Raw genomic sequence first — 19,693 nt, 5'->3', positions numbered from 1 at the left:
AAATAATGCGAATTCCCGAGGGAATCGTTTGGCGAAAAATCTGGCTGTATGGTGGCATGTGGGAAAGACAACCGGCCCGTTGCCATAGCGTGGTAGACGGTATGCCGTACGATACAGAGGCCTTGGTCAGACTCATTTGGCCGGCGCGAAGAGCTTCGAGCGCAGCATCCATGTCCTCGTGAGTCCAGGTCTTGGTTACGGTGAGTGAGCCCGCCTTGTCCGTCTCTGAGACACCTGGGGGATTTTAGTTGAAAAAAAATGAGTTTAAATTGCGAGAAGCTTTCTAGAATAGAATATATATGTTAATCCTGCTGGGATAGGACTGAAAAGTCCTTTTACCTCAGCAGTCTAACCTAGGTCTCAAGAGAGAGAGAGGAAGGGGGGAGAGGGAGGCGCGAAAGAAAGAAACAGACTTCCCTGACTTTTCCCGGTTTTCCAGTCTGGTAGACACCCTGTACAGTTCCCTCTATTAAACCTCTTCTTAAATAGTGCCTGCCTGTACGATTGTAGATAATATACTGGAAGTTGTCTTGAGATTTTGTGATCAATGACAAAGGTTCATCGAACTCTGGGTGTACTCACCTCCGTCGGAATGGTTCGAGGAAGGCAGTAGACCGAGTAGTTCAGTCAGGTGTGATCATCATGATATGTTCTTCATTGAATAGTACTAATAAAAAGGTCTATAGTTCATTGAACTGCGGGTATACTCACCTCCATCGGAATGGTTCGAGGAAGAGGAAGGCAGCAGACCGAGTAGTTCAGGTGTGATCATCATAGTGTGCATGGTATGTTCTTCATCGGTACTGGACATGTCCAGATGATCTGATTGGTGCTCCATGGAGTGGAGAGTCTCGAATTTGACCTTGCAATCCTCCTCGTCCTCTCCTCCACCCCGTCTGCCCCTTGGTATACCGGACGTGCCCACTGGAATAATAGGACGAGACGATAAAGTTAGCCTATAGATAAAATAGGACGAGGCAAACCATAAGTATAAATAGGTATCATATTTCAGGGTACCGCTTTCGATTTCCAAACAATGGGAGGCACGGTTAGCCCAGTGGTAACGCGCCTACTTGCCATACAGAAGGTCCCGGGTTCGAATCCCACCATCAAGGAAAATTTGCCCTTTTTTTCGATTGCAAATATTTCAACGGGTTACTTTCTGGTGTTCTCGTGTTGACCCAGCACCTAAATGGGAAGTGTTGTGTCATCATATTTCAGGGTACCGCTTTCGATTCCCAAACAATGGGAGGCACGGTTAGCCCAGTGGTAACGCGCTTGCTTGCCATGCAGAAGGTCCCGGGTTCGAATCCCACCATCAAGGAAAAATTGCCCTTTTTTTCGATTGCAAATATTTCAACGGGTTACTTTCTGGTGTTCTCGTGTTGACCCAGCACCTAAATGGGAAGTGTTGTGTCTCTTCTCGCCCATGTGATGAGAGGCATACTACGCCATGGGCATGCTACGATACGGACCACAAGAGTATAATGTAGCAGTTGTTTCATTGCTACGAAATAAAAACGGAGATGAAACTATCATTTTAAAATACTAAGAGTCTAATATCATTATTTTGAGGGGGTGTAATTTACCTGCGATATCGCGGTGTCTAGGGGACGCATGCTGAGAGGTCTGTGTTTGCTGGGACATCTCCAGAGTACACACAGGTACTGGCGTAGCGGTAGGCCCTGCTGGAGTAGCCTCTCCCATGTCCACTTCTGAACCGTCAATCACAACCTGAGATAAGACAAAAGATTGAGGTTAGGGTTATGCAGTCTCGAAGTAATGCAACGCAGTTCCGAGGAAAAAAAAGTTTATAGGACACAGTGAAAGAGTAATAAACAAAAATGGACGCAGCACACAAGAGATCAAGAAGAGACCGAGTTAAAATAGGGTTATAGGAAGCTAAGATCGTATCCGATTTTCTTAAAAAAAAAATAAAAGAAACTGTAACTACGAAGGTCTTATCGTCCCGAAATTGAAGAGACAAAAAGGGCAAGATAGGAGGAAGCCAGCCGTTTCGAGAAGCCGAGAAAGAACCTTATGGGCAGAAAAAGTCCTGAGAATTCAGTCAAAATGACGGATACTCAACTGACCTGTGTTTGTAGCGTAGTGAGTGAGGAATGGGCAGAGGTAGGTATCATTAGGGTGGTATGGTGGGTGGGCGGGGGCTCGGTTAGAATGACTATGTTGGAGGATTTGAGACTTTGATGATCGCCTGAGTCCGTGATGGTCATACAATGCTGGCCGTTCTGTAAAAATAAATACATAAAATAAAATAAGTATGTAAATAAGGGCATCCACTCGTAATGGTGACGCAGGGGGATGGTAATGTGGCGGAGAGTAGGAGTAGTAGTAGTAGTGGTGTGCAGTGTGGAGATAGTGGTGTGGTGGAGTGTGGGGAGAAACCTCAGGGTGAGGCTGAGTGGACTGTCGTGAAGAGAAGGGGCCGTCCACCGTCCAAAACCCGATTGAGGAGCCCGCCCTGATGATCACCCGCGTCCGTGATGGTCATACAATGCTGGCCGTTCTGTAAAAATAAATACATAAAATAAAATAAGTATGTAAATAAGGGCATCCACTCGTAAAGCCAGAACCTGTAGTTAGAAGCAACTGTCAGCCCAAAGCAATCACCCTATCGCTGATTGTGAGGCTGACGAAAAACGCCGACCCCGTCTGTACATGGGAAAAGGCAAAGAAGAAGAATATTAAACTGTTTAGATAAAGGGACTACATGTCCTAATTCGACAGTCTAAAATAGTCTAAATAAAGCAAGAAGGCGTTCCAAGAACGAACCTCATCTGTTTAGACTTTAGTTCTCCCCGGGCGGGAATCAAACCCTCGACCTAACGCTTACAAATCAGGCACTTTACTGAGGTTGAGGGGTGTTTTGCTGTGAACATAACAAGAGGGAGATATTAGTTACCTATAGGGATTCAGATTTTTGGAGGTCTGGCTGAGGGAACATAAACAGAGAGTAGATCAGCGTCTAGCTAGGGGACTATAAACAGGGAGTAGACTAGTCCAAATTTTAGTCCAAATTTCCTTATGCTATATCAATAGCGAAGGTTGAGTGCGAAGGGCATCCCACTCGGAAAATTTTGTTCAGCCAAAACCAGTTGGCCTCAAAAGCGCCACTCTAAAGCTGATTGAGAGGCCGACGACAAACGCCGACCCCATCTGAACATGGGAAAAGGGAACCTGTAGCTAGAAGCAACTGTCAGCCCAAAGCAATCACCCTGTCGCTGATTGTGAGGCTGACGAAAAACGCCGACCCCGTCTGTACACGGGAAAAGGCAAAGAAGAAGAATATTAAACTGTTTAGATAAAGGGACTACATGTCCTAATTCGACAGTCTAAAATGGTCTAAATAAAGCAAGAAGCCGTCCCAAGAACGAACCTCATCTGTTTAGACTTTAGTTCTCCCCGGGCGGGAATCAAACCCTCGACCTAACGCTTACAAATCAGGCACTTTACCCTCCAATCTATCTGATAAGTGATAAAGTTTGCCCGGTTTTAATCAAGTTAGACAATTAGAGTCTAAATTTCCCTTGCTAATGAAATAGCAAAGGTTGAGTACGAAGGGCATCCACTCGTAAAATTTGTAGCCGTTAGACAATTAGAGTCTAAATTTCCCTTGCTAATGAAATAGCAAAGGTTGAGTACGAAGGGCATCCACTCGTAAAATTTGTAGCCAAAACCAAATCTCAGCCCAAAGCAATCACCCTAGTTAGGGCTGATTGAGAGGCTGACGAGAAACAACGACCCTGTCTGAACACGGGAAAAGGAGAGGAAGAAATAAGAGAAAAGTTTTTTTTTTGGACTCAATTTTGGTCTGCCTTTCCTTTACAATGTTTTTTTTTTTTTTTTTTTTTTCTTTTAAATTTTTTTTTTTTTTTTTTTTTTTTTTTTCAACTGGGATTTGAATCATTGTAGACATTTGCACTGAGACTGATCTGCTTACCAGTTTACAGGCTTTTTTTAACAACGGAGGTCATATCGTCCTCAAGCTATCTGAAAAAGTTCGCCCCCGATTGTAATTTATACATTTACAGTCTGTTGTTACAAATGTTGGAATTTTTGATCATTAGACCATTTCCCTCATTTCATTAGACCATTTCCCCACGACAAACATTTTTAGAGAGTCTAAAACTGCGACTCACCTTCAAGGTAATCTGATGTGCAGTGGGCGAGGACTGGGCGGGAGTATTGTGCGAGTTCTCGTGTCGTGTGTACTTCCTCTTGGCGTGATGTTGTCTTTGTGTTGTGGAAGCTCGCTTTCCATTCTCCGGGGCCGGCTGATGATTCTGCTGCTGCTGCTGTTGCATTTCACCCTCCTGTTAATAATAGAATAGAGATACATATATGTACTAACCTGTTGGTATAATGGAACAACTTGTTCTAAGCTGACCTCCCAGTCTTTTACCTCCAGTCTCTCCATATAGCGATTGGCAGGAACTGACCATTAGGTCATTTTCCTCATTTTTACAGATTACACGTATACAGTACCCAACATTGAGTTGACAAAGTGTTTAATATCGCGCCGACGAAAATTTGTGCTCTACACACAGACAACAATTTCATACAAAATTATCTGTAAATACAAACTCTTGGGGGACATGGAAGGAGCGATACTATTTTTGGGCATTCAAAGAGTTTTAAACCCCAATCCCTCCAACCGACAGGTATCATGTCTTCATGTCTGTCTCATAGAATCGGAAAGTACATGTGACTGTTTTTCAGTCATCATACGAAATTTCTCTTTGAAATAGTTTGGACTGGCAGCGGGTGTGGCGGCGCCATTACGTTCAAAGAGAAATTTCGTATGATTACTAAAAAAAAAAAGTCACATAAGAAAATACGGTTTAACCTTGATTAATTTCGAAACAATAAGTAAAAACAACAAGAAGAAATAATAGTGTCGTACCTGTTGATGATGTGAGGTGTGATGTTGAGATGGAGGTGAGGCTGTGGTGGAGGTGCAAGGATGATGAAGAGGCTCGAGAGGTTGGACTTCAGCCGTGGCCGATGCCATGGGATCACCCGAATTACGACTCTCTTCTGGAACCTGAGACAAAACGAAAACTAAATGTTAAGAACCATTAAAAAAGAAGTTATAGGAGGAATTTTAATTGTGTTAAGCATAAATGCTTGTCATAAATGTAATTCCCCGCTTAATAAACTACGCTAAATTTCATGACTGGACTTGAACTCGAACCACCAACTTCCAGATTCAAAGTAGAGAACGCCTCTGGCGTTAACCTCGCCTAGTCGTTACCTTCCCACTCAAGAGTTCATTATTGACACTTATTCGTTGTTTGGAGTTGATCGATGAAGCAAACTTACTTCAGTCTAGACTTATGTAGGAACAAGTAATTTTTGTTCATAAAATCATAAATATGGGTCTGTATATGTTTTAGTAGTGATATTACCTCGCACAGGCCTTTGATCTTGAGCTGGTCGGCTGTTTTGAGCAGGGACTGTAGCTCAGACTGGGATACATCTATTTCTCCCCTATACACAAACTCTATGATGAACTTGAGATCCGTGAAGCAGACGTCCTGTGGCATGATGATGGTGGGGTGCTTGCAGGGGTTCTCAATGAGAAGCTTCTGGAAGTAGGACGAGCACGCCGACAGTACCACCTGGGGGGAAATGATAAAATTAAAAATATTAGTCGTTCATTGATGGTAGACTCAGTAACTTTGTGAACTTTCATATTTAGATATTAGTCGTTCACACAAAACATAAATGCACGTCGTTCTCTGATTCATACAATAGAGCAGTTGCGCTAACTTGAGTGAGGTTTCTAAGTCAAAGAGCAGAAAGAAATGAGAAACAAGGGGAATTTTTCTTTTTCTACCACGACTTCTAGATTCGGAGGTAAATCGATTTTAAAAATACCGGTAAATCTTAAACTCTGACGTCACTACTCTTTGAGCTTTTTTATTAGAACGGCAAATAAAAATTGAATTTTCGACCTTTTAAAGCTACTTTTTTGGAGGTTTGACCTCAGATTTGAAATTTTCACAACATTTACGAAGGAATCGACGTTTCATTCATAAATTTTACCCAAATGCAACTTCTTGATTGATGTCTCAGTAACTTTGTGAAGGTCCTACCAAATGCAACTGCTCCAATTCTTAATTGTTTTGAATCCCTTACCTTGTGAGCTTTGAGTGACACAAAAAAAATGAGAAACAAAGGGAATTTTTCTTTTTCTTCTACGACTTCTATTAGATTCGGAGGTAAATCGATTTTAAAAATACCGGTAAATCAACTCTGACGTCACTAGTCTTTGAGCTTTTTCAATAGAACGGCAAATAAAAATTGAATTTTCGACCTTTTAAAGCTACTTTTTTGGAGGTTTGACCTCAGATTTGAAATTTTCACAACATATACGAAAAAATCGACGTTTTATTCATAAATTTTACCCAAATGCAACTTCTTGATTGATTTCTCAGTAACTTTGTGAAGGTCCTACCAAATGCAACTGCTCCAATTCTTAATTGTTTTGAATCCCTTACCTTGTGAGCTTTGAGTGACTGTTCATTGCAGGCGAGAGTCACATCGACAAAGGCCTCGGTCCTGAGCAGATGATGAAACACCGAGGTCATATTGGACTGGTAGTTGTTCCAGCGCAGGCAATAGTGCTGGTTGGCACCCGCCATCGCGATCTCTTTGGGCTGAAACAGAGAAAACAGGTCCCAGGTTAGAAATCGTTCATTTCACTTGTGAAATGCAACAGGCAACATATCAAAAGTGTACTGGTGAAAGTCGACCAGAAATCAGAACCCTAATAGAATAAGGAAGGAAATCCTCTATCCGAAACGGAGCATTTATTATTATTTTTTATTTTTTTTAATTGCTACATGGATAAAGAGTAAGCCACAATAATTACGTATTCGCGGAGCGCCGGCGGTTCGCGAAGGTCTCAAGTGGTCCACGAAGTCTTCCCAAGAGAAAAGTAGGGTCCGTGGGAAATCATGAAATTCAAAAGTGATCTATGGCTTGCGATACCATCTCATCACCGTTGCATCCTTTTAATTCCTCAGGTTTTCTTTCCACACCCCCGCAATACCGCATTTAGAAGTCCATCTAATAACCTATTAACTGCAAGATGACGCTACCATCTGTACCTCAACTTGTTGAATAAACGAGTAGGTACTTATACTTGGGACTTTTCAAATAAGCGAGACTTCATTGCCATCATCACTCCCCCCTAATTCGCCCTTTAACACCATCTGTCTCCCTAATCCCCCCCCCCCCCCCCCCTCCCCTCCCCCCCCTCACTCACCACCTCGGGAAATCCCGCGCTAAAATGTTTACACTTTTCCCCCTTTTTCTCCTCCTCTTCCGAAATGTTCACTCTCACGTCACGTCAGTCCAAAAATACTGGGTTTATTTTTGAATAAATAATTTAAATAGGTATAAAGTCAAGATTTCAGCGATATTTCTTCATGGTTTTTTATTATCTCAACTGGGCCGGCCGGTCTTAAAATGATAAATTTAGTAACTTTTTCTTGAACTCAAATATTTCATAAGAATGTTCAGTTCAGAAGGGGCTAAAAACAACGAAAGTTCTAAATCGACGCGAATATCAGCACAAAAGCGAACGGCAAATTCTGGTTACACAAGAGATATGGAAAATGTTGGAATAAACAACACTTTAGCAACGTAAAAATAAAAATATGAAAGAAATCCAACATGAGCGAAAAATAAAAATGAGAACGGACTCAAAAATAAATCTAAAAATAAACAAAAAGGAAGTAGAATATTGTAGAAAAAACAAGGGAGAGCGCACAGAGGCTCGAGGGGAACTGACAACACAAAGAATGAATAAAACACGCTGAGAAAAGGGACGAGAACAAAAAATATGAAAAAGGGAGACTTTTAAAGAAGAGGGAGACGAGAGAGGAAATGTGCACACAAAAGAAGAGGGTGAAATGAAAGTAATAATAGAGAGGAAGTACAAGGGATGAGATATGAAAAGAAAAGGGAGAGGGAGACTAAAAACGAAAAAGAGGGAGAATTTTATAAAATAAGAGAAGAGAGGAAGTACAAGGGATGAGATATGAAAAGAAAAGGGAGAGGGAGACTAAAAACGAAAAAGAGGGAGAATTTTATAAAATAAGAGAGGGGTGAAAAATGTGCTGGAGAGAAGAGAGAAGGAAGTTGCATAACAGGAGAAGAAATAGGTACACTAAAGGGTATTAAAGATGTTTAAAAAGAAATACAGAGGGAGACTAAAAAGAAAAGAAGGAAATTCAAAGAGGAGGAACGTTTATAAAACAAGAGAGGGGTCAAATAAATAATGGAGAAAAGGAGCCTTACACAAGAGTAGGAGACACAGGAAAAGTGAAGAAATAGGTATAGTAAAGGGGAAAAATATTTAAAAGAAATACAGAGGGAGACTAAACAGAAAACAGGGAGATTTAAAGAGAGGGAGCATTTATAAAATATAAGAGAGGGTGATATAAATAATGGAGAGAAGTAGGAAGGAGGCTTGCATAAGAGTAGGAGTCACAAGACTCACAAGAGAAGAAATAGGAATAGTAAATGGGAAAGATAAAGAAAGAACTAAGAGGGAGACTAAACAGAAATATTTATAAAATATAAGAGAGGGAGAATTTTATAAAATAAGAGAGGGTGAAATAAATAATGGAGAGAAAGAGGAAGGAGCCTATAAGAGTAGGAGACACAAGAGAAGGAATAGGTATATACTTATATAGTAAAGGGGAGAGATAAAGAAAGAACCAAGAGGGAGACTAAACAGAAAAGAAGGAAATATAAGAGAGGCAACATTTATAAAATATAAGAGAGGGTGAAATAAATAATGGAGAGAAGGAGGAAGCAGGCGTGCATAAGGGTAGGAGACACAAGAGAAGGAATATGTATAGTAGAGGGGAAAGAATACTATTTAAAAGAAATAAGAGGGACTGGGAGACTAAAAAGAAATATTTATAAAATATAAGAGAGGGAGAATTTTATAAAATAAGAGAGGGTGAAATAAATAATGGAGAGAAGGAGGCTCCATGGGAAATCATGAAATTCAAAAGTGATCAGGTTTTCTTTCCACAACCCCGCAATACCGCATTTAGAAGTCCATCCCATAACCTATTAACTGCAAGATGACGCTGCCATCTGTACCTCAACTTGTTGAATAAAAGAGTAGGTACTTATACCTACTTGGGACTTTTCAAATAAACGAGACTTCATCGCCATCATCACTCCCCCCTTAATTCGCCCTTTAACACCATCTGTCTCCCCAATCCCCCACAAACCTCATGTCTTCATGACGATTATCACCCCCCCAACAGATCCCCTTCCCCCAAAAGGTCCTCCCTTCCCCATTCCCCCAATTCTTTTCTTACCAGTCGCATCCTCGGGAAATCCCGCGCTAAAATGTTTACACTTTTCCCCCTTTTTCTCCTCCTCTTCCGAAATGTTCACTCTCACGTCACGTCAGTCCAAAAATACTGGGTTTATTTTTGAATAAATAATTTAAATAGGTATAAAGTCAAGATTTCAGCGATATTTCTTCATGGTTTTTTATTATCTCAACTGGGCCGGCCGGTCTTAAAATGATAAATTTAGTAACTTTTTCTTGAACTCAAATATTTCATAAGAATGTTCAGTTCAGAAGGGGCTAAAAACAACGAAAGTTCTAAATCGACGCGAATATCAGCACAAAAGCGAACGGCAAATTCTGGTTACACAAGAGATATGGAAAATGTTGGAATAAACAACACTTTAGCAACGTAAAAATAAAAATATGAAAGAAATCCAACATGAGCGAAAAATAAAAATGAGAACGGACTCAAAAATAAATCTAAAAATAAACAAAAAGGAAGTAGAATATTGTAGAAAAAAACAAGGGAGAGCGCACAGAGGCTCGAGGGGAACTGACAACACAAAGAATGAATAAAACACGCTGAGAAAAGGGACGAGAACAAGACTAAAAAGAAATATTTATAAAATATAAGAGAGGGAGAATTTTATAAAATAAGAGAGGGTGAAATAAATAATGGAGAGAAAAAGGAAGGAGCCTGAGTAGGAGACACAAGAGAAGAAACAGATATAGCTGGTATAGTAAAGGGGAAAGATAAAGAAAGAACTAAGAGGGAGACTTGAAAGGAAAGAGGGAAATTCAAGACAGATGGAGAACTTACAAAATACCTAAGAGAGGGTGATATAAATAATGGAGAGAAGGAGGAAGGAGGCGTGCATAAGAGTAGGAGTCACAAGAGAAGTAAAGAAATAGGTACACTAAAGGGGAAAGATGTAAAAAGAACCAAGAGGGAGTCTAAAAAAAAGGGAGACTAAAGACAGATGGAGAACATTCAAAATAAGAGAGGGTGAAACAAGCACTAGAGATGCAGGAAGGAGTCTTACGTAACAGGAGAAGTAAAGAAATAATAAAAGGAAGTGGCATAGAGGAAAAGGAATATTAGAAATGACAGGAGGGCAGGAACCAGATAAACAAAGAAGATTAACCAAGCAATATTCGAACCATAGGTAACACGAAGGAACTTCTTAATCAAGAAAACTAAGAAAAATACTAAAGGGAATGAAGAAATAACAACAAAGAAAAAATACAAGTCTTGCATATTCCCTTCCGGATACCTCGGAAGCAAAAAATATTTTCCCTCCTGATAGACAGAAGGCAACGAAATGGACATGAAGTCACAACTTCAATAACATTATCAACAGAAACCACGTTGCCTTTATCATTATCACCTGTTGAATACGAAATGCCACATTGCCACCCCGCAATAGAACGATGCAGCTACTCAACAATCTCAACATCAACATTGCTATTCTTATGAATTTAGTAAAAGAGAGAGAGAGAGAGAGAGAGAGAGAGAGAGAGAGAGAGAGAGAGAGAGAGAGATCTTTGTATACTAAAAGAGAGAGAGAGAGAGAGAGAGAGAGAGAGAGAGAGAGAGAGAGAGAGAGAGAGATCTTTGAATACTAGGCCCGTATGACAACCAATAACCGAATTATGAAGCGTATGAAGGATGCTAAGGACTTTAAGGAGCCTGTATTAAAAGAAAACGTAAAGATACAAGCAGAGGGATAATAATGATAAAGAGGAAACGGAAAAAAGAAGAAAATAATAAGAAAGTGAAGAAAAAGAAGAAACTAATGGGGAAAAAGATTAAGAAAATGAAAGGGGGGGGGAAGAAAAGAAGTTGAAAAAGAAAATTGAGAAAAAAAAGACTCGGAAGAAGAAGAAGAAGAAGAAGAAGAAGAAAACGGAAAAGAAGAAAAATAAAAGAAGACGTATAAAAATAGGGTGAAATAACAAAAAAGATGGGGCGAGAGAGAGAGAAGAAAGGAGCCTGCCTGAGTAAAAGAAAAGAGAGAACCAACATAAAAAAGGGGATACTAAAAAAGAATACAAAAAGGGCAGAGGAAGCTGGAGAGAGAGAGAGGGTAAAATTGAGAAAAATAATAAAGGGAGAGAGAAAGAGAGAACCAGTGGAGGGGGAAGGATAAACAAAGAGAGTCAAATACGAAATAGGAGACTGGATGAAAACGGACACATCCTTAAAAGCTCTGCTTAGATTTCCTAAAAGATAAGGAATTGGAAGGAATAACAAGGTTTTCTCGTGTTGACCCACCACCTAAATGGGAAGTAGATACTGTATTAGGTACCTTACATGATCATTAGTAATGTCATTACTAATGATGGAATTCCGGATTTTCTGATTTTTCAGCATCATTACTTGGAAATAATAACATTACGATTACCAATTACCAATTACCAAAATTACCAATTACGATAATGATTGATGATTGTGTAAGGTACCTATATCTCTTCTCATCGATCTGATGAGGGACATACTTAGGGATGAACATGCTCCGACACAGAACACACGATTCCCGGAGGGTTACGATCCCCCATCGGGATTCAAGGTCGTCACGTCTTAACTGCCCTTCCTCCCGACACAACTGCATCTGATGAAGAAATCCCAAAGAGGGGAGAGGACATGCTCTGCTCTGAGCATTTAGACGACTTAGTGACAGGGTTCGATTCCCGGTGGGGATCAGAAAAACTGTACACTTCAAGGTCAACACCCCTTTAACCCCCTCTTCTCTACACCACTACATCTGATGAAGAGATCCTAAAACGAGAAGGAGGGGAGGGAGAGAAAATAGAGAGAGATAAGGACAAGAGAGGAGAGAGAGAAGGACAAGAGAGAGCATACGCTAGCTCTAGCATTTGTAGAAATTTATGAGACAGAGAGAGAGAGAGAGAGAGAGAGAGAGAGAGAGAGAGAGAGAGAGAGAGAGAGAGAGAGAGAGAGAGAGAGGGTGGTTCAGGCTTTGAACAAAGAGGGAACATAGAGAACAAAGGCGGGAAGTACAGGCGGGGAGCAATACCTATAGAACCGTAGTCGACAGCCGTCGATCGATGAGGTGAATCTATGTTATCGAGACAATGTGGACGGTTTCATTTTTTTTCCTGAACGACACAAAATGTCCTGTAGGCAATATAATTTAAATGAGAGTGTTCCCACTTACACACGACACGATTTTTTTTTCCGGACGGCAAGTGGGAACGGAAGATGCAAGTCGAGTGCAATGCTATACTGAGCCATGGGAGCCTGGATGTTCTAATTATACCAAAATATAATATTCTAATTGCACTCAATTCTAATTATAGACAACAATTATTCTAATAATAATTTCTGCATTATTAGACTCCACAGATGCAGCACTATTGGTACCAGACACCCAGGTACCCAGCATACGTACCAGGCATGCTTTTTGTAATACCTAACTCTCTACGTATTCTCTCTAGTTATTTAGGTATGGGTATGTAGTTAGTTTCCGGATATAGGATTTCATAGGAATGCGATATTGTGACGTAGGTAGGCCTATTGTTATTGGGCTTATTAGGCTATGAGCTAATTAGAGAATTTGATATCTTGCTGAGATTCTTAATAGCCTGTGAACATACCTGAATCACCTAGGTACCTATTCCTATAGCTGAATCCTATAGGTATGGTAAAGAATGCCATAGGCAATAACCTCCAACGTTGATCAAACTTCATTTCTTTTTGTATTCTATAAAAGGAAAATAATGTGTTTGCCAAAATTTTCGCTAGTTTTTTTTTTTTTTTTTTTTTTTTTTTTTTTTTTTAAAAAAACAAAATTTTATTTTATTTAAAAATGAGGGGGAAATTTTTTTTTTTTTTTTTTTTTTTTTGAAATACCCAATATGTACTTACATTATAACATGATGGGCAAATGTTTGTAAAGAGATTTTGGTCGAAATAGTATAATGTAGGTACATAATTACATACGTATGTACCTTTTACATATATTATGCAGGTACAAGATGTCGCTAGTGGTAGTGTAAGTAGGTACCTATAAGTAGTGGTAAGTGTAAGTCAACTATAATATACGGTAGGTAAGTGTAAGTCAGCTTGTGATACTGTTCTACTTTTCCTTGTTATCAAGAAATATCTCAAACACAAAGAGGATGAATAACCTGAATATACATATTTGATCTATCTGTAATTCCATACAGTGTGGCAGTATGGGCACACAAATCCACTAGTACAATCTACCTACCATTTGAAATTTTAGATCGAAGTGTTTTTTGTACTCTATTTCAAGGAACCTCAGAGATCAGACATCAATAGGCAGCCAAGGACCTCTGGAAGGCCAAAAACCAATTAACGAATTTCATGTTAGCAAGTAAAAGTAAAACATGTTAGCAAGTAAGTAAAAATGCGTCCTCTAGTCTAGTCTTGAGGCAGCCAAGGAGCTCTGGAAGGCCCAATGCGCCCAAAAACCAATTAACGAATTTCATGTTAGCAAGTAAAAGTAAAACATGTTAGCAAGTACCTAAGTAAAAATGCGTCCTCTAGTCTTCATGTTTATTATTTGAAGCATTACTTTAAAGTTTAAAGTATGTACCTAATCTTTTTTCTTTCCCCACCGGGATTCGAACCCCGGACTCTCAGATATCGCACCACCACGACCATCCAGTATAAATTCTATTTTGCCCGTTACTTTATACTTTCTTCTTATTATGTTCTCTCTCTCTCTCTTCCTTTCTCTTTACATTGGAATAACACAGTGAGAGTGAGTGAGAGAGAGAATGTCTTTCTTTATCTCTTCTTCTGAACAGAGAACCTCTATATTTCACTATACAGTGTGTCCACTTTTAATGTGCGCCATAGGAAAAATACATGTAAAAACAGTTTTTCTTGTCTCAAAAGTCCCCATTAAGGAGAGATAAGGAGAGGGAGAGGTAGAGAGAGAATGAACCGGAGAAAATTAAAGGGGGGAAATTTGAGAGAGAGAGAGAGAGAGTAGAAGGGAAAGATATAAAATAAAATGGGGTGCAAAGAGAAGAGAACAAAGAAGAGAGAAGGAGAGAGAGGGGGGGGGGAAGAAGTACAAACGAAGATAAGCAAAACAAAGAGCGAAAGTAAAAAAAAAGAAGAAGAGGAGAAGATAAAAGAGCAGGGAGGGAGAGAGAGAGAGAGAGCGAGAGAGAGAGAAATAGAAGGAGGGAGAGAGAAATATGTAAAGATAAAAGAAATAGGGAACTTAAAATATGGGTTGATATGAAAAAGGTAGCACAGGAAAAAAAATAAACGAGAATGAGAGCGAGGGAAAGACAGAGAGAGAGGGGGGGGGAAAGACAGAGAGAAAGGGAAAGAGGGAGAAGGGAAATAACATAAAAGAGAGAGAGAGAGAGAGAGAGAGAGAGGGAGAAGGGAAATACAATAAAAGAGAGAGAAATGAAATGGAAAAAGTAATAGACTAAAAGAGAAGTGAGGGCGAGGAGAGAGGAAGGAAAGAGAGAGAGGTAGATATTATAAAAGGAGGAAAGAAAAAGAGAGAGAGGTATAGATGTAGCAATAAGAAAGAAAAGGATAGAGGGAACACAAAACAGCGAGAAAGAGAGAGAGAGAGAGAGAGAGAGAGAAGTTTAAAGAAAGAAGGAAACAGAAAGAGAAATGTAGCAAAGAAAAGGAAAGAAGGAAGAAGAGGGAGCTAAACCAAAGAGAAGTACATATTATATATTTTGAAAAAAGGAGGGAGAGAGAGGTGGTCAAGTACAAAGGAGGTAAGAAAGAGAGAGAGAGAGAGAGAGAGAGAGAGAGAGAGAGAGCTCTAGATAAAAGAGGAAAAGAGATATAAAACAGAAAGAAATGGCAAAAGGGAAGGGAGAGACAGAGAGAGAAAAGAAAAGAGGGATAAAGTTTTAGAAAGAAAGAGATAGGAAATCTGAACAAAGAAAAGAGAGATAAAGATAAAGCTTCTCTACTAAGAAATAAGAAAAGGGAAGACTCGGAAATAAAAGAAATCCTGTTCTTAGAAGAGGATAAGAAAGGAACGAGATTAGGAACGAAGAAAGAAAGAGGGATGGAGGGAAGGGAGATTAAAGAGAAAGAATTGAATAGACAGTGGAGAGAAAGAGAAGGAAAAAGAGGAAGGGAAGGGGAGAGAAGGGATATAATGAGAAAAGAAATAGAGAAGGTAGATAAACAGATGGAAATAGAAGGTAGAGAGAGGTCAAGGGAGGGAGGGAGAGAAAAAAGAAGAAGAAGAAGAAGAAGAAGAGAGAGAGAGAGAAAGAAAGAGGAGAGATAGGGGATAAAGTTGGGACTATGGACTGATTGGACTGTAGACTGTAGGTACTGTCTACTGTCACTCCTAATCCTACACTAGTGCTAGTCTACACCAATATCACATCAAAAGCATTCAGCTAAGGCTGCTTTCCTCACCTAGGTTTCGAAAATGTTCTTGTGATTTTTGGGCCAAGCCATTTTATGTCTCAGAATAAAAAGTAAAAAGAGAGAGAGAGAGAAAGAAAGAGGAGAGATAGGGGATAAAGTTGGGACTATGGACTGATTGGACTGTAGACTGTAGGTACTGTCTTCTGTCACTCCTAATCCTACACTAGTCTACACCAATATCACATCAAAAGCAGCCTTAGCTGAATGTTACTAAGGTCTAAATCTTAGCAACATTCAACTAAGGCTGCTTTCCTCACCTAGGTTTCGAAAATGTTCTTGTGATTTTTGGGCCAAGCCATTTTATGTCTCAGAATAAAAAGTAAAAACTAAAAAGGCTCTATGGTTGGACGTTTAAGTGTACGCCCCTTCCTCAATATAAATAATAATTTTAATAATACCTATTAGCTATTATGCACATAATTTAATAATAGTGAATTTTGAAAACTCCTTTTGAAAAGAGCTTTATAATTAACGTGATTAAAAATCAATTAAAATTAATCAAATTTATTGAAATTTAGAATAAATTTTGAAAATTTAGAAAGCAATATAAATAATAATTTTAATAATACCTATTAGGCACATAATTTAATAATAGTGAAAGAGCTTTATAATTAACGTGATTAAAAATCAATTAAAATTAATCAAATTTATTGAAATTTAGAATAAATTTTGAAAATTTAGAAAGAAACTTTTAGTATACATTTTTTGCATGCCCATATTATAACTAAGCTGTTGAATATGACACTATGACAGTTACAATTTTCAAATCCTCCCTTCTGATTGGCTCTCCTGCCACGCTGTTGCCAAACTTACCAGCCTCATTTTCGAGAAATTTTGGCGCCAAACCGCTTTTAGTATACATTTTTTTGCATGTCCATATTATAATTAAGCTGTTGAATATGACACTATGACAGTTACAGTTTTCAAATCCTCCCTTCTGATTGGCTCTCCTGCCACGCTGTTGCCAAACTTACCAGCCTCATTTTCGAGAAATTTTGGCGCCAAACCATCGCACGCTTGAAGCTAGCAATTTTTGAAACGCCTAAACGGATTTCCCGCGCTTAGAACTCCATGTAAACAATTCCACTTAGGGAGGGACGGGGGATGAAAGTCCGTTATAATTTTAAACACTCAAAAGTCCGTTAAAAATTCAAATTTATCAACATTGTTGTAAAATTTCTTATCCTTGGAGAAAATTTTAATTTAAACACAGTGTAAATTTTTATTTAATTTTTTTAATATTTTTTCTCTTAAAGAAGAACGGAGTAAAACGCACGAGAGAAAGTAAAGGGAGAGAGACGAGAAACAAGACTGAACATAGAGAATGAATAAACAATATTGGGGAGGGACGGGGGATGAAAGTCCGTTATAATTTTAAACACTCAAAAGTCCGTTAAGAATTCAAATTTATCAACATTGTAAAATTCTTATCCTTGGAGAAAATTTTAATTTAAACACAGTGTAAATTTTTATTTAATTTTTTTAATATTTTTTTCTCTAAAAGAAGAACGGAGTAAAACGCACGAGAGAAAGTAAAGGGAGAGAGACGAGAAACAAGACTGAACATAGAGAATGAATAAACAATATTAGAAAAAGGAAATGGAGCACTGAGCGAGAGAGAGGAGGAATGGAGATGAAAAGAAATTGTTTTCGCCCTTTCTCTTTAGAATCCTCTCTCTTACTTTCTCAGTGGCGGACGGAACGCCAAGATTAGAGGCAAAAAAAGCACCCCAAAATAATGATCCAAAAAAATGTTCTAAACTTCCTCCAAAAAATTAAGCTAAAAAAATCCAAGCAATTTCGATGTCTTAAGAAGCCAGTTTTATTCCTTCAAGCCAATTGTCTCCTGGGGGAGAATTTATCTCTATCTTCTACTAACAAAGACAATTTTGTCTCTTGGGAAAGAAGAATTCCTGTCTCTATCTTTGGTAGACTTTTAAGCTCTTAGGACTTAGGGGGTGATAAATTTTCATTTCTAGAGGGTGATAGATTTTCTATTAACAAAGACAACTTTGTCTCTTGGGAGAGAAGAATTCCTGTCTCTATCTTTGGTAGACTTTTAAGCTCTTAGGACTTAGGGGGTGATAAATTTTCATTTCTAGAGGGTGATAGATTTCTTTCTCTGGGGAAGGGGGCTGACAGAATTCCCATTCTATTCTATGTTAGAATTTCTGTTTTATGTTATAATTTCTACTTGCTCAGTCGCCACTGGGCTTCTTCCTCTTTTCTCTCTATCTTCTTTTATTATTTTTTATCTCCCTTTCTATTTTTGTTATGACTCCGTTTTCTCTTTTCTTCTCTTCTCATCATAAAAGTATACGGGGTCGGACAGACAAAAAAAAAAAAAAAAAAAAAATCGGGACCTGGCAGCAAATTTTCAAAAAAGAGCCGAAAAAACTTCGACCCTACCCGCAATTGAACCCGGAACTTTTGGTGTGCAAGCCTACTCACCTACTGTTATGATAGCCACTTGCACTCTGGTGGTTTATTATGAGATTTAGAGCACCTTAATTGCTCTTACTTTCTTAGCTCTCCAAAGAATTTCATCAATATGTACATACCAGGTACCAGGCCGCAAAAATTCTATTTTACTCTTATTCGATTCGATTCTATTCTCATTCGGTTCCATGCTATTCTATTCTTCAGTCAAGATAAGAGTGACACCCTGTATTCACGGGAAGCGTAGTATTTTTTTCTCTCTCTTGTACTTTCTTTTATGTTTCTTACGGATTGAATGGAATATAAACAGGGTGAACGAGGAAACAGGCGAGTTTACACGGGGAGTACAGGGTGGTTCAGGCTTTGAACAAAGAGGGAACATAGAGAACAAAGGCGGGAAGTACAGGCGGGGAGCAATACCTATAGAACCGTAGTCGACAGCCGTCGATCGATGAGGTGAATCTATGTTATCGAGACAATGTGGACGGTTTCATTTTTTTTCCTGAACGACACAAAATGTCCTGTAGGCAATATAATTTAAATGAGAGTGTTCCCACTTACACACGACACGATTTTTTTTTCCGGACGGCAAGTGGGAACGGAAGATGCAAGTCGAGTGCAATGCTATACTGAGCCATGGGAGCCTGGATGTTCTAATTATACCAAAATATAATATTCTAATTGCACTCAATTCTAATTATAGACAACAATTATTCTAATAATAATTTCTGCATTATTAGACTCCACAGATGCAGCACTATTGGTACCAGACACCCAGGTACCCAGCATACGTACCAGGCATGCTTTTTGTAATACCTAACTCTCTACGTATTCTCTCTAGTTATTTAGGTATGGGTATGTAGTTAGTTTCCGGATATAGGATTTCATAGGAATGCGATATTGTGACGTAGGTAGGCCTATTGTTATTGGGCTTATTAGGCTATGAGCTAATTAGAGAATTTGATATCTTGCTGAGATTCTTAATAGCCTGTGAACATACCCGAATCACCTAGGTACCTATTCCTATAGCTGAATCCTACAGGTAAGGTAAAGAATGCCATGGGCATTAATCCCACCCTTGATCAAACTTCATTTCTTTTTTTACTTTCCTGATCCTATAAAAGGAAAGTAATGTTGTGTTCGCCAAAATTTTCGCTAGTGAGTCTTTACTTTTTTTATTGAAATACCCAATATGTTCATTATAATATGATAAATGTTTGTGTTGGAGCCTGTGGGGTAGCTTTCAGGACACAAATTTACCACAAAACTGAGTTTAGATAAGATGGAAGTTTAAATAAAATGATAGAACAACTCACGATAACTTTCAGAACAGGTGTCTCTCATGGCGGTTGATAAAGACTGAACGCGATCTGCGTTGTTGTGATGGCGCATGATCTGATAGGCCCTTTTGATACGATGCACGTTAGGCTCTTTTAATACGATGCACGATAGGCCCTGTTAACACGATGCGCGGCGCGGTAGTCGCG

General features: G+C 39.0%; 1 protein-coding gene across 1 annotated transcript in view; it reads right to left on the bottom strand.

Moving 5' to 3' along the window:
- Positions 1 to 16,888, bottom strand: part of LOC103510072 (protein bric-a-brac 1) — a 28,808-nt gene extending 11,920 nt beyond the window's left edge. The window contains exons 1-8 of the mRNA XM_026824226.1: positions 16,742 to 16,888; positions 6,525 to 6,683; positions 5,430 to 5,642; positions 4,925 to 5,065; positions 4,161 to 4,334; positions 2,094 to 2,249; positions 1,590 to 1,734; positions 708 to 924 (exon numbers count right to left, since the gene is read on the bottom strand). Of these exons, the coding sequence (XP_026680027.1) occupies positions 708 to 924; positions 1,590 to 1,734; positions 2,094 to 2,249; positions 4,161 to 4,334; positions 4,925 to 5,065; positions 5,430 to 5,642; positions 6,525 to 6,683; positions 16,742 to 16,777 (1,241 nt within the window). The 5' untranslated portion in view covers positions 16,778 to 16,888. The remainder of the gene's footprint in view (positions 1 to 707; positions 925 to 1,589; positions 1,735 to 2,093; positions 2,250 to 4,160; positions 4,335 to 4,924; positions 5,066 to 5,429; positions 5,643 to 6,524; positions 6,684 to 16,741) is intronic.
- Positions 16,889 to 19,693: the final 2,805 nt, after the last annotated feature.

This window comes from Diaphorina citri, unplaced genomic scaffold, assembly GCF_000475195.1.
Source record: "Diaphorina citri unplaced genomic scaffold, Diaci psyllid genome assembly version 1.1 scaffold555, whole genome shotgun sequence".
Taxonomy (NCBI): Eukaryota; Metazoa; Arthropoda; class Insecta; order Hemiptera; family Psyllidae; genus Diaphorina; species Diaphorina citri.
The sequence above is the reverse complement of the archived record's forward strand: the minus strand, read 5'-3'. Positions and strand labels throughout refer to the sequence as shown.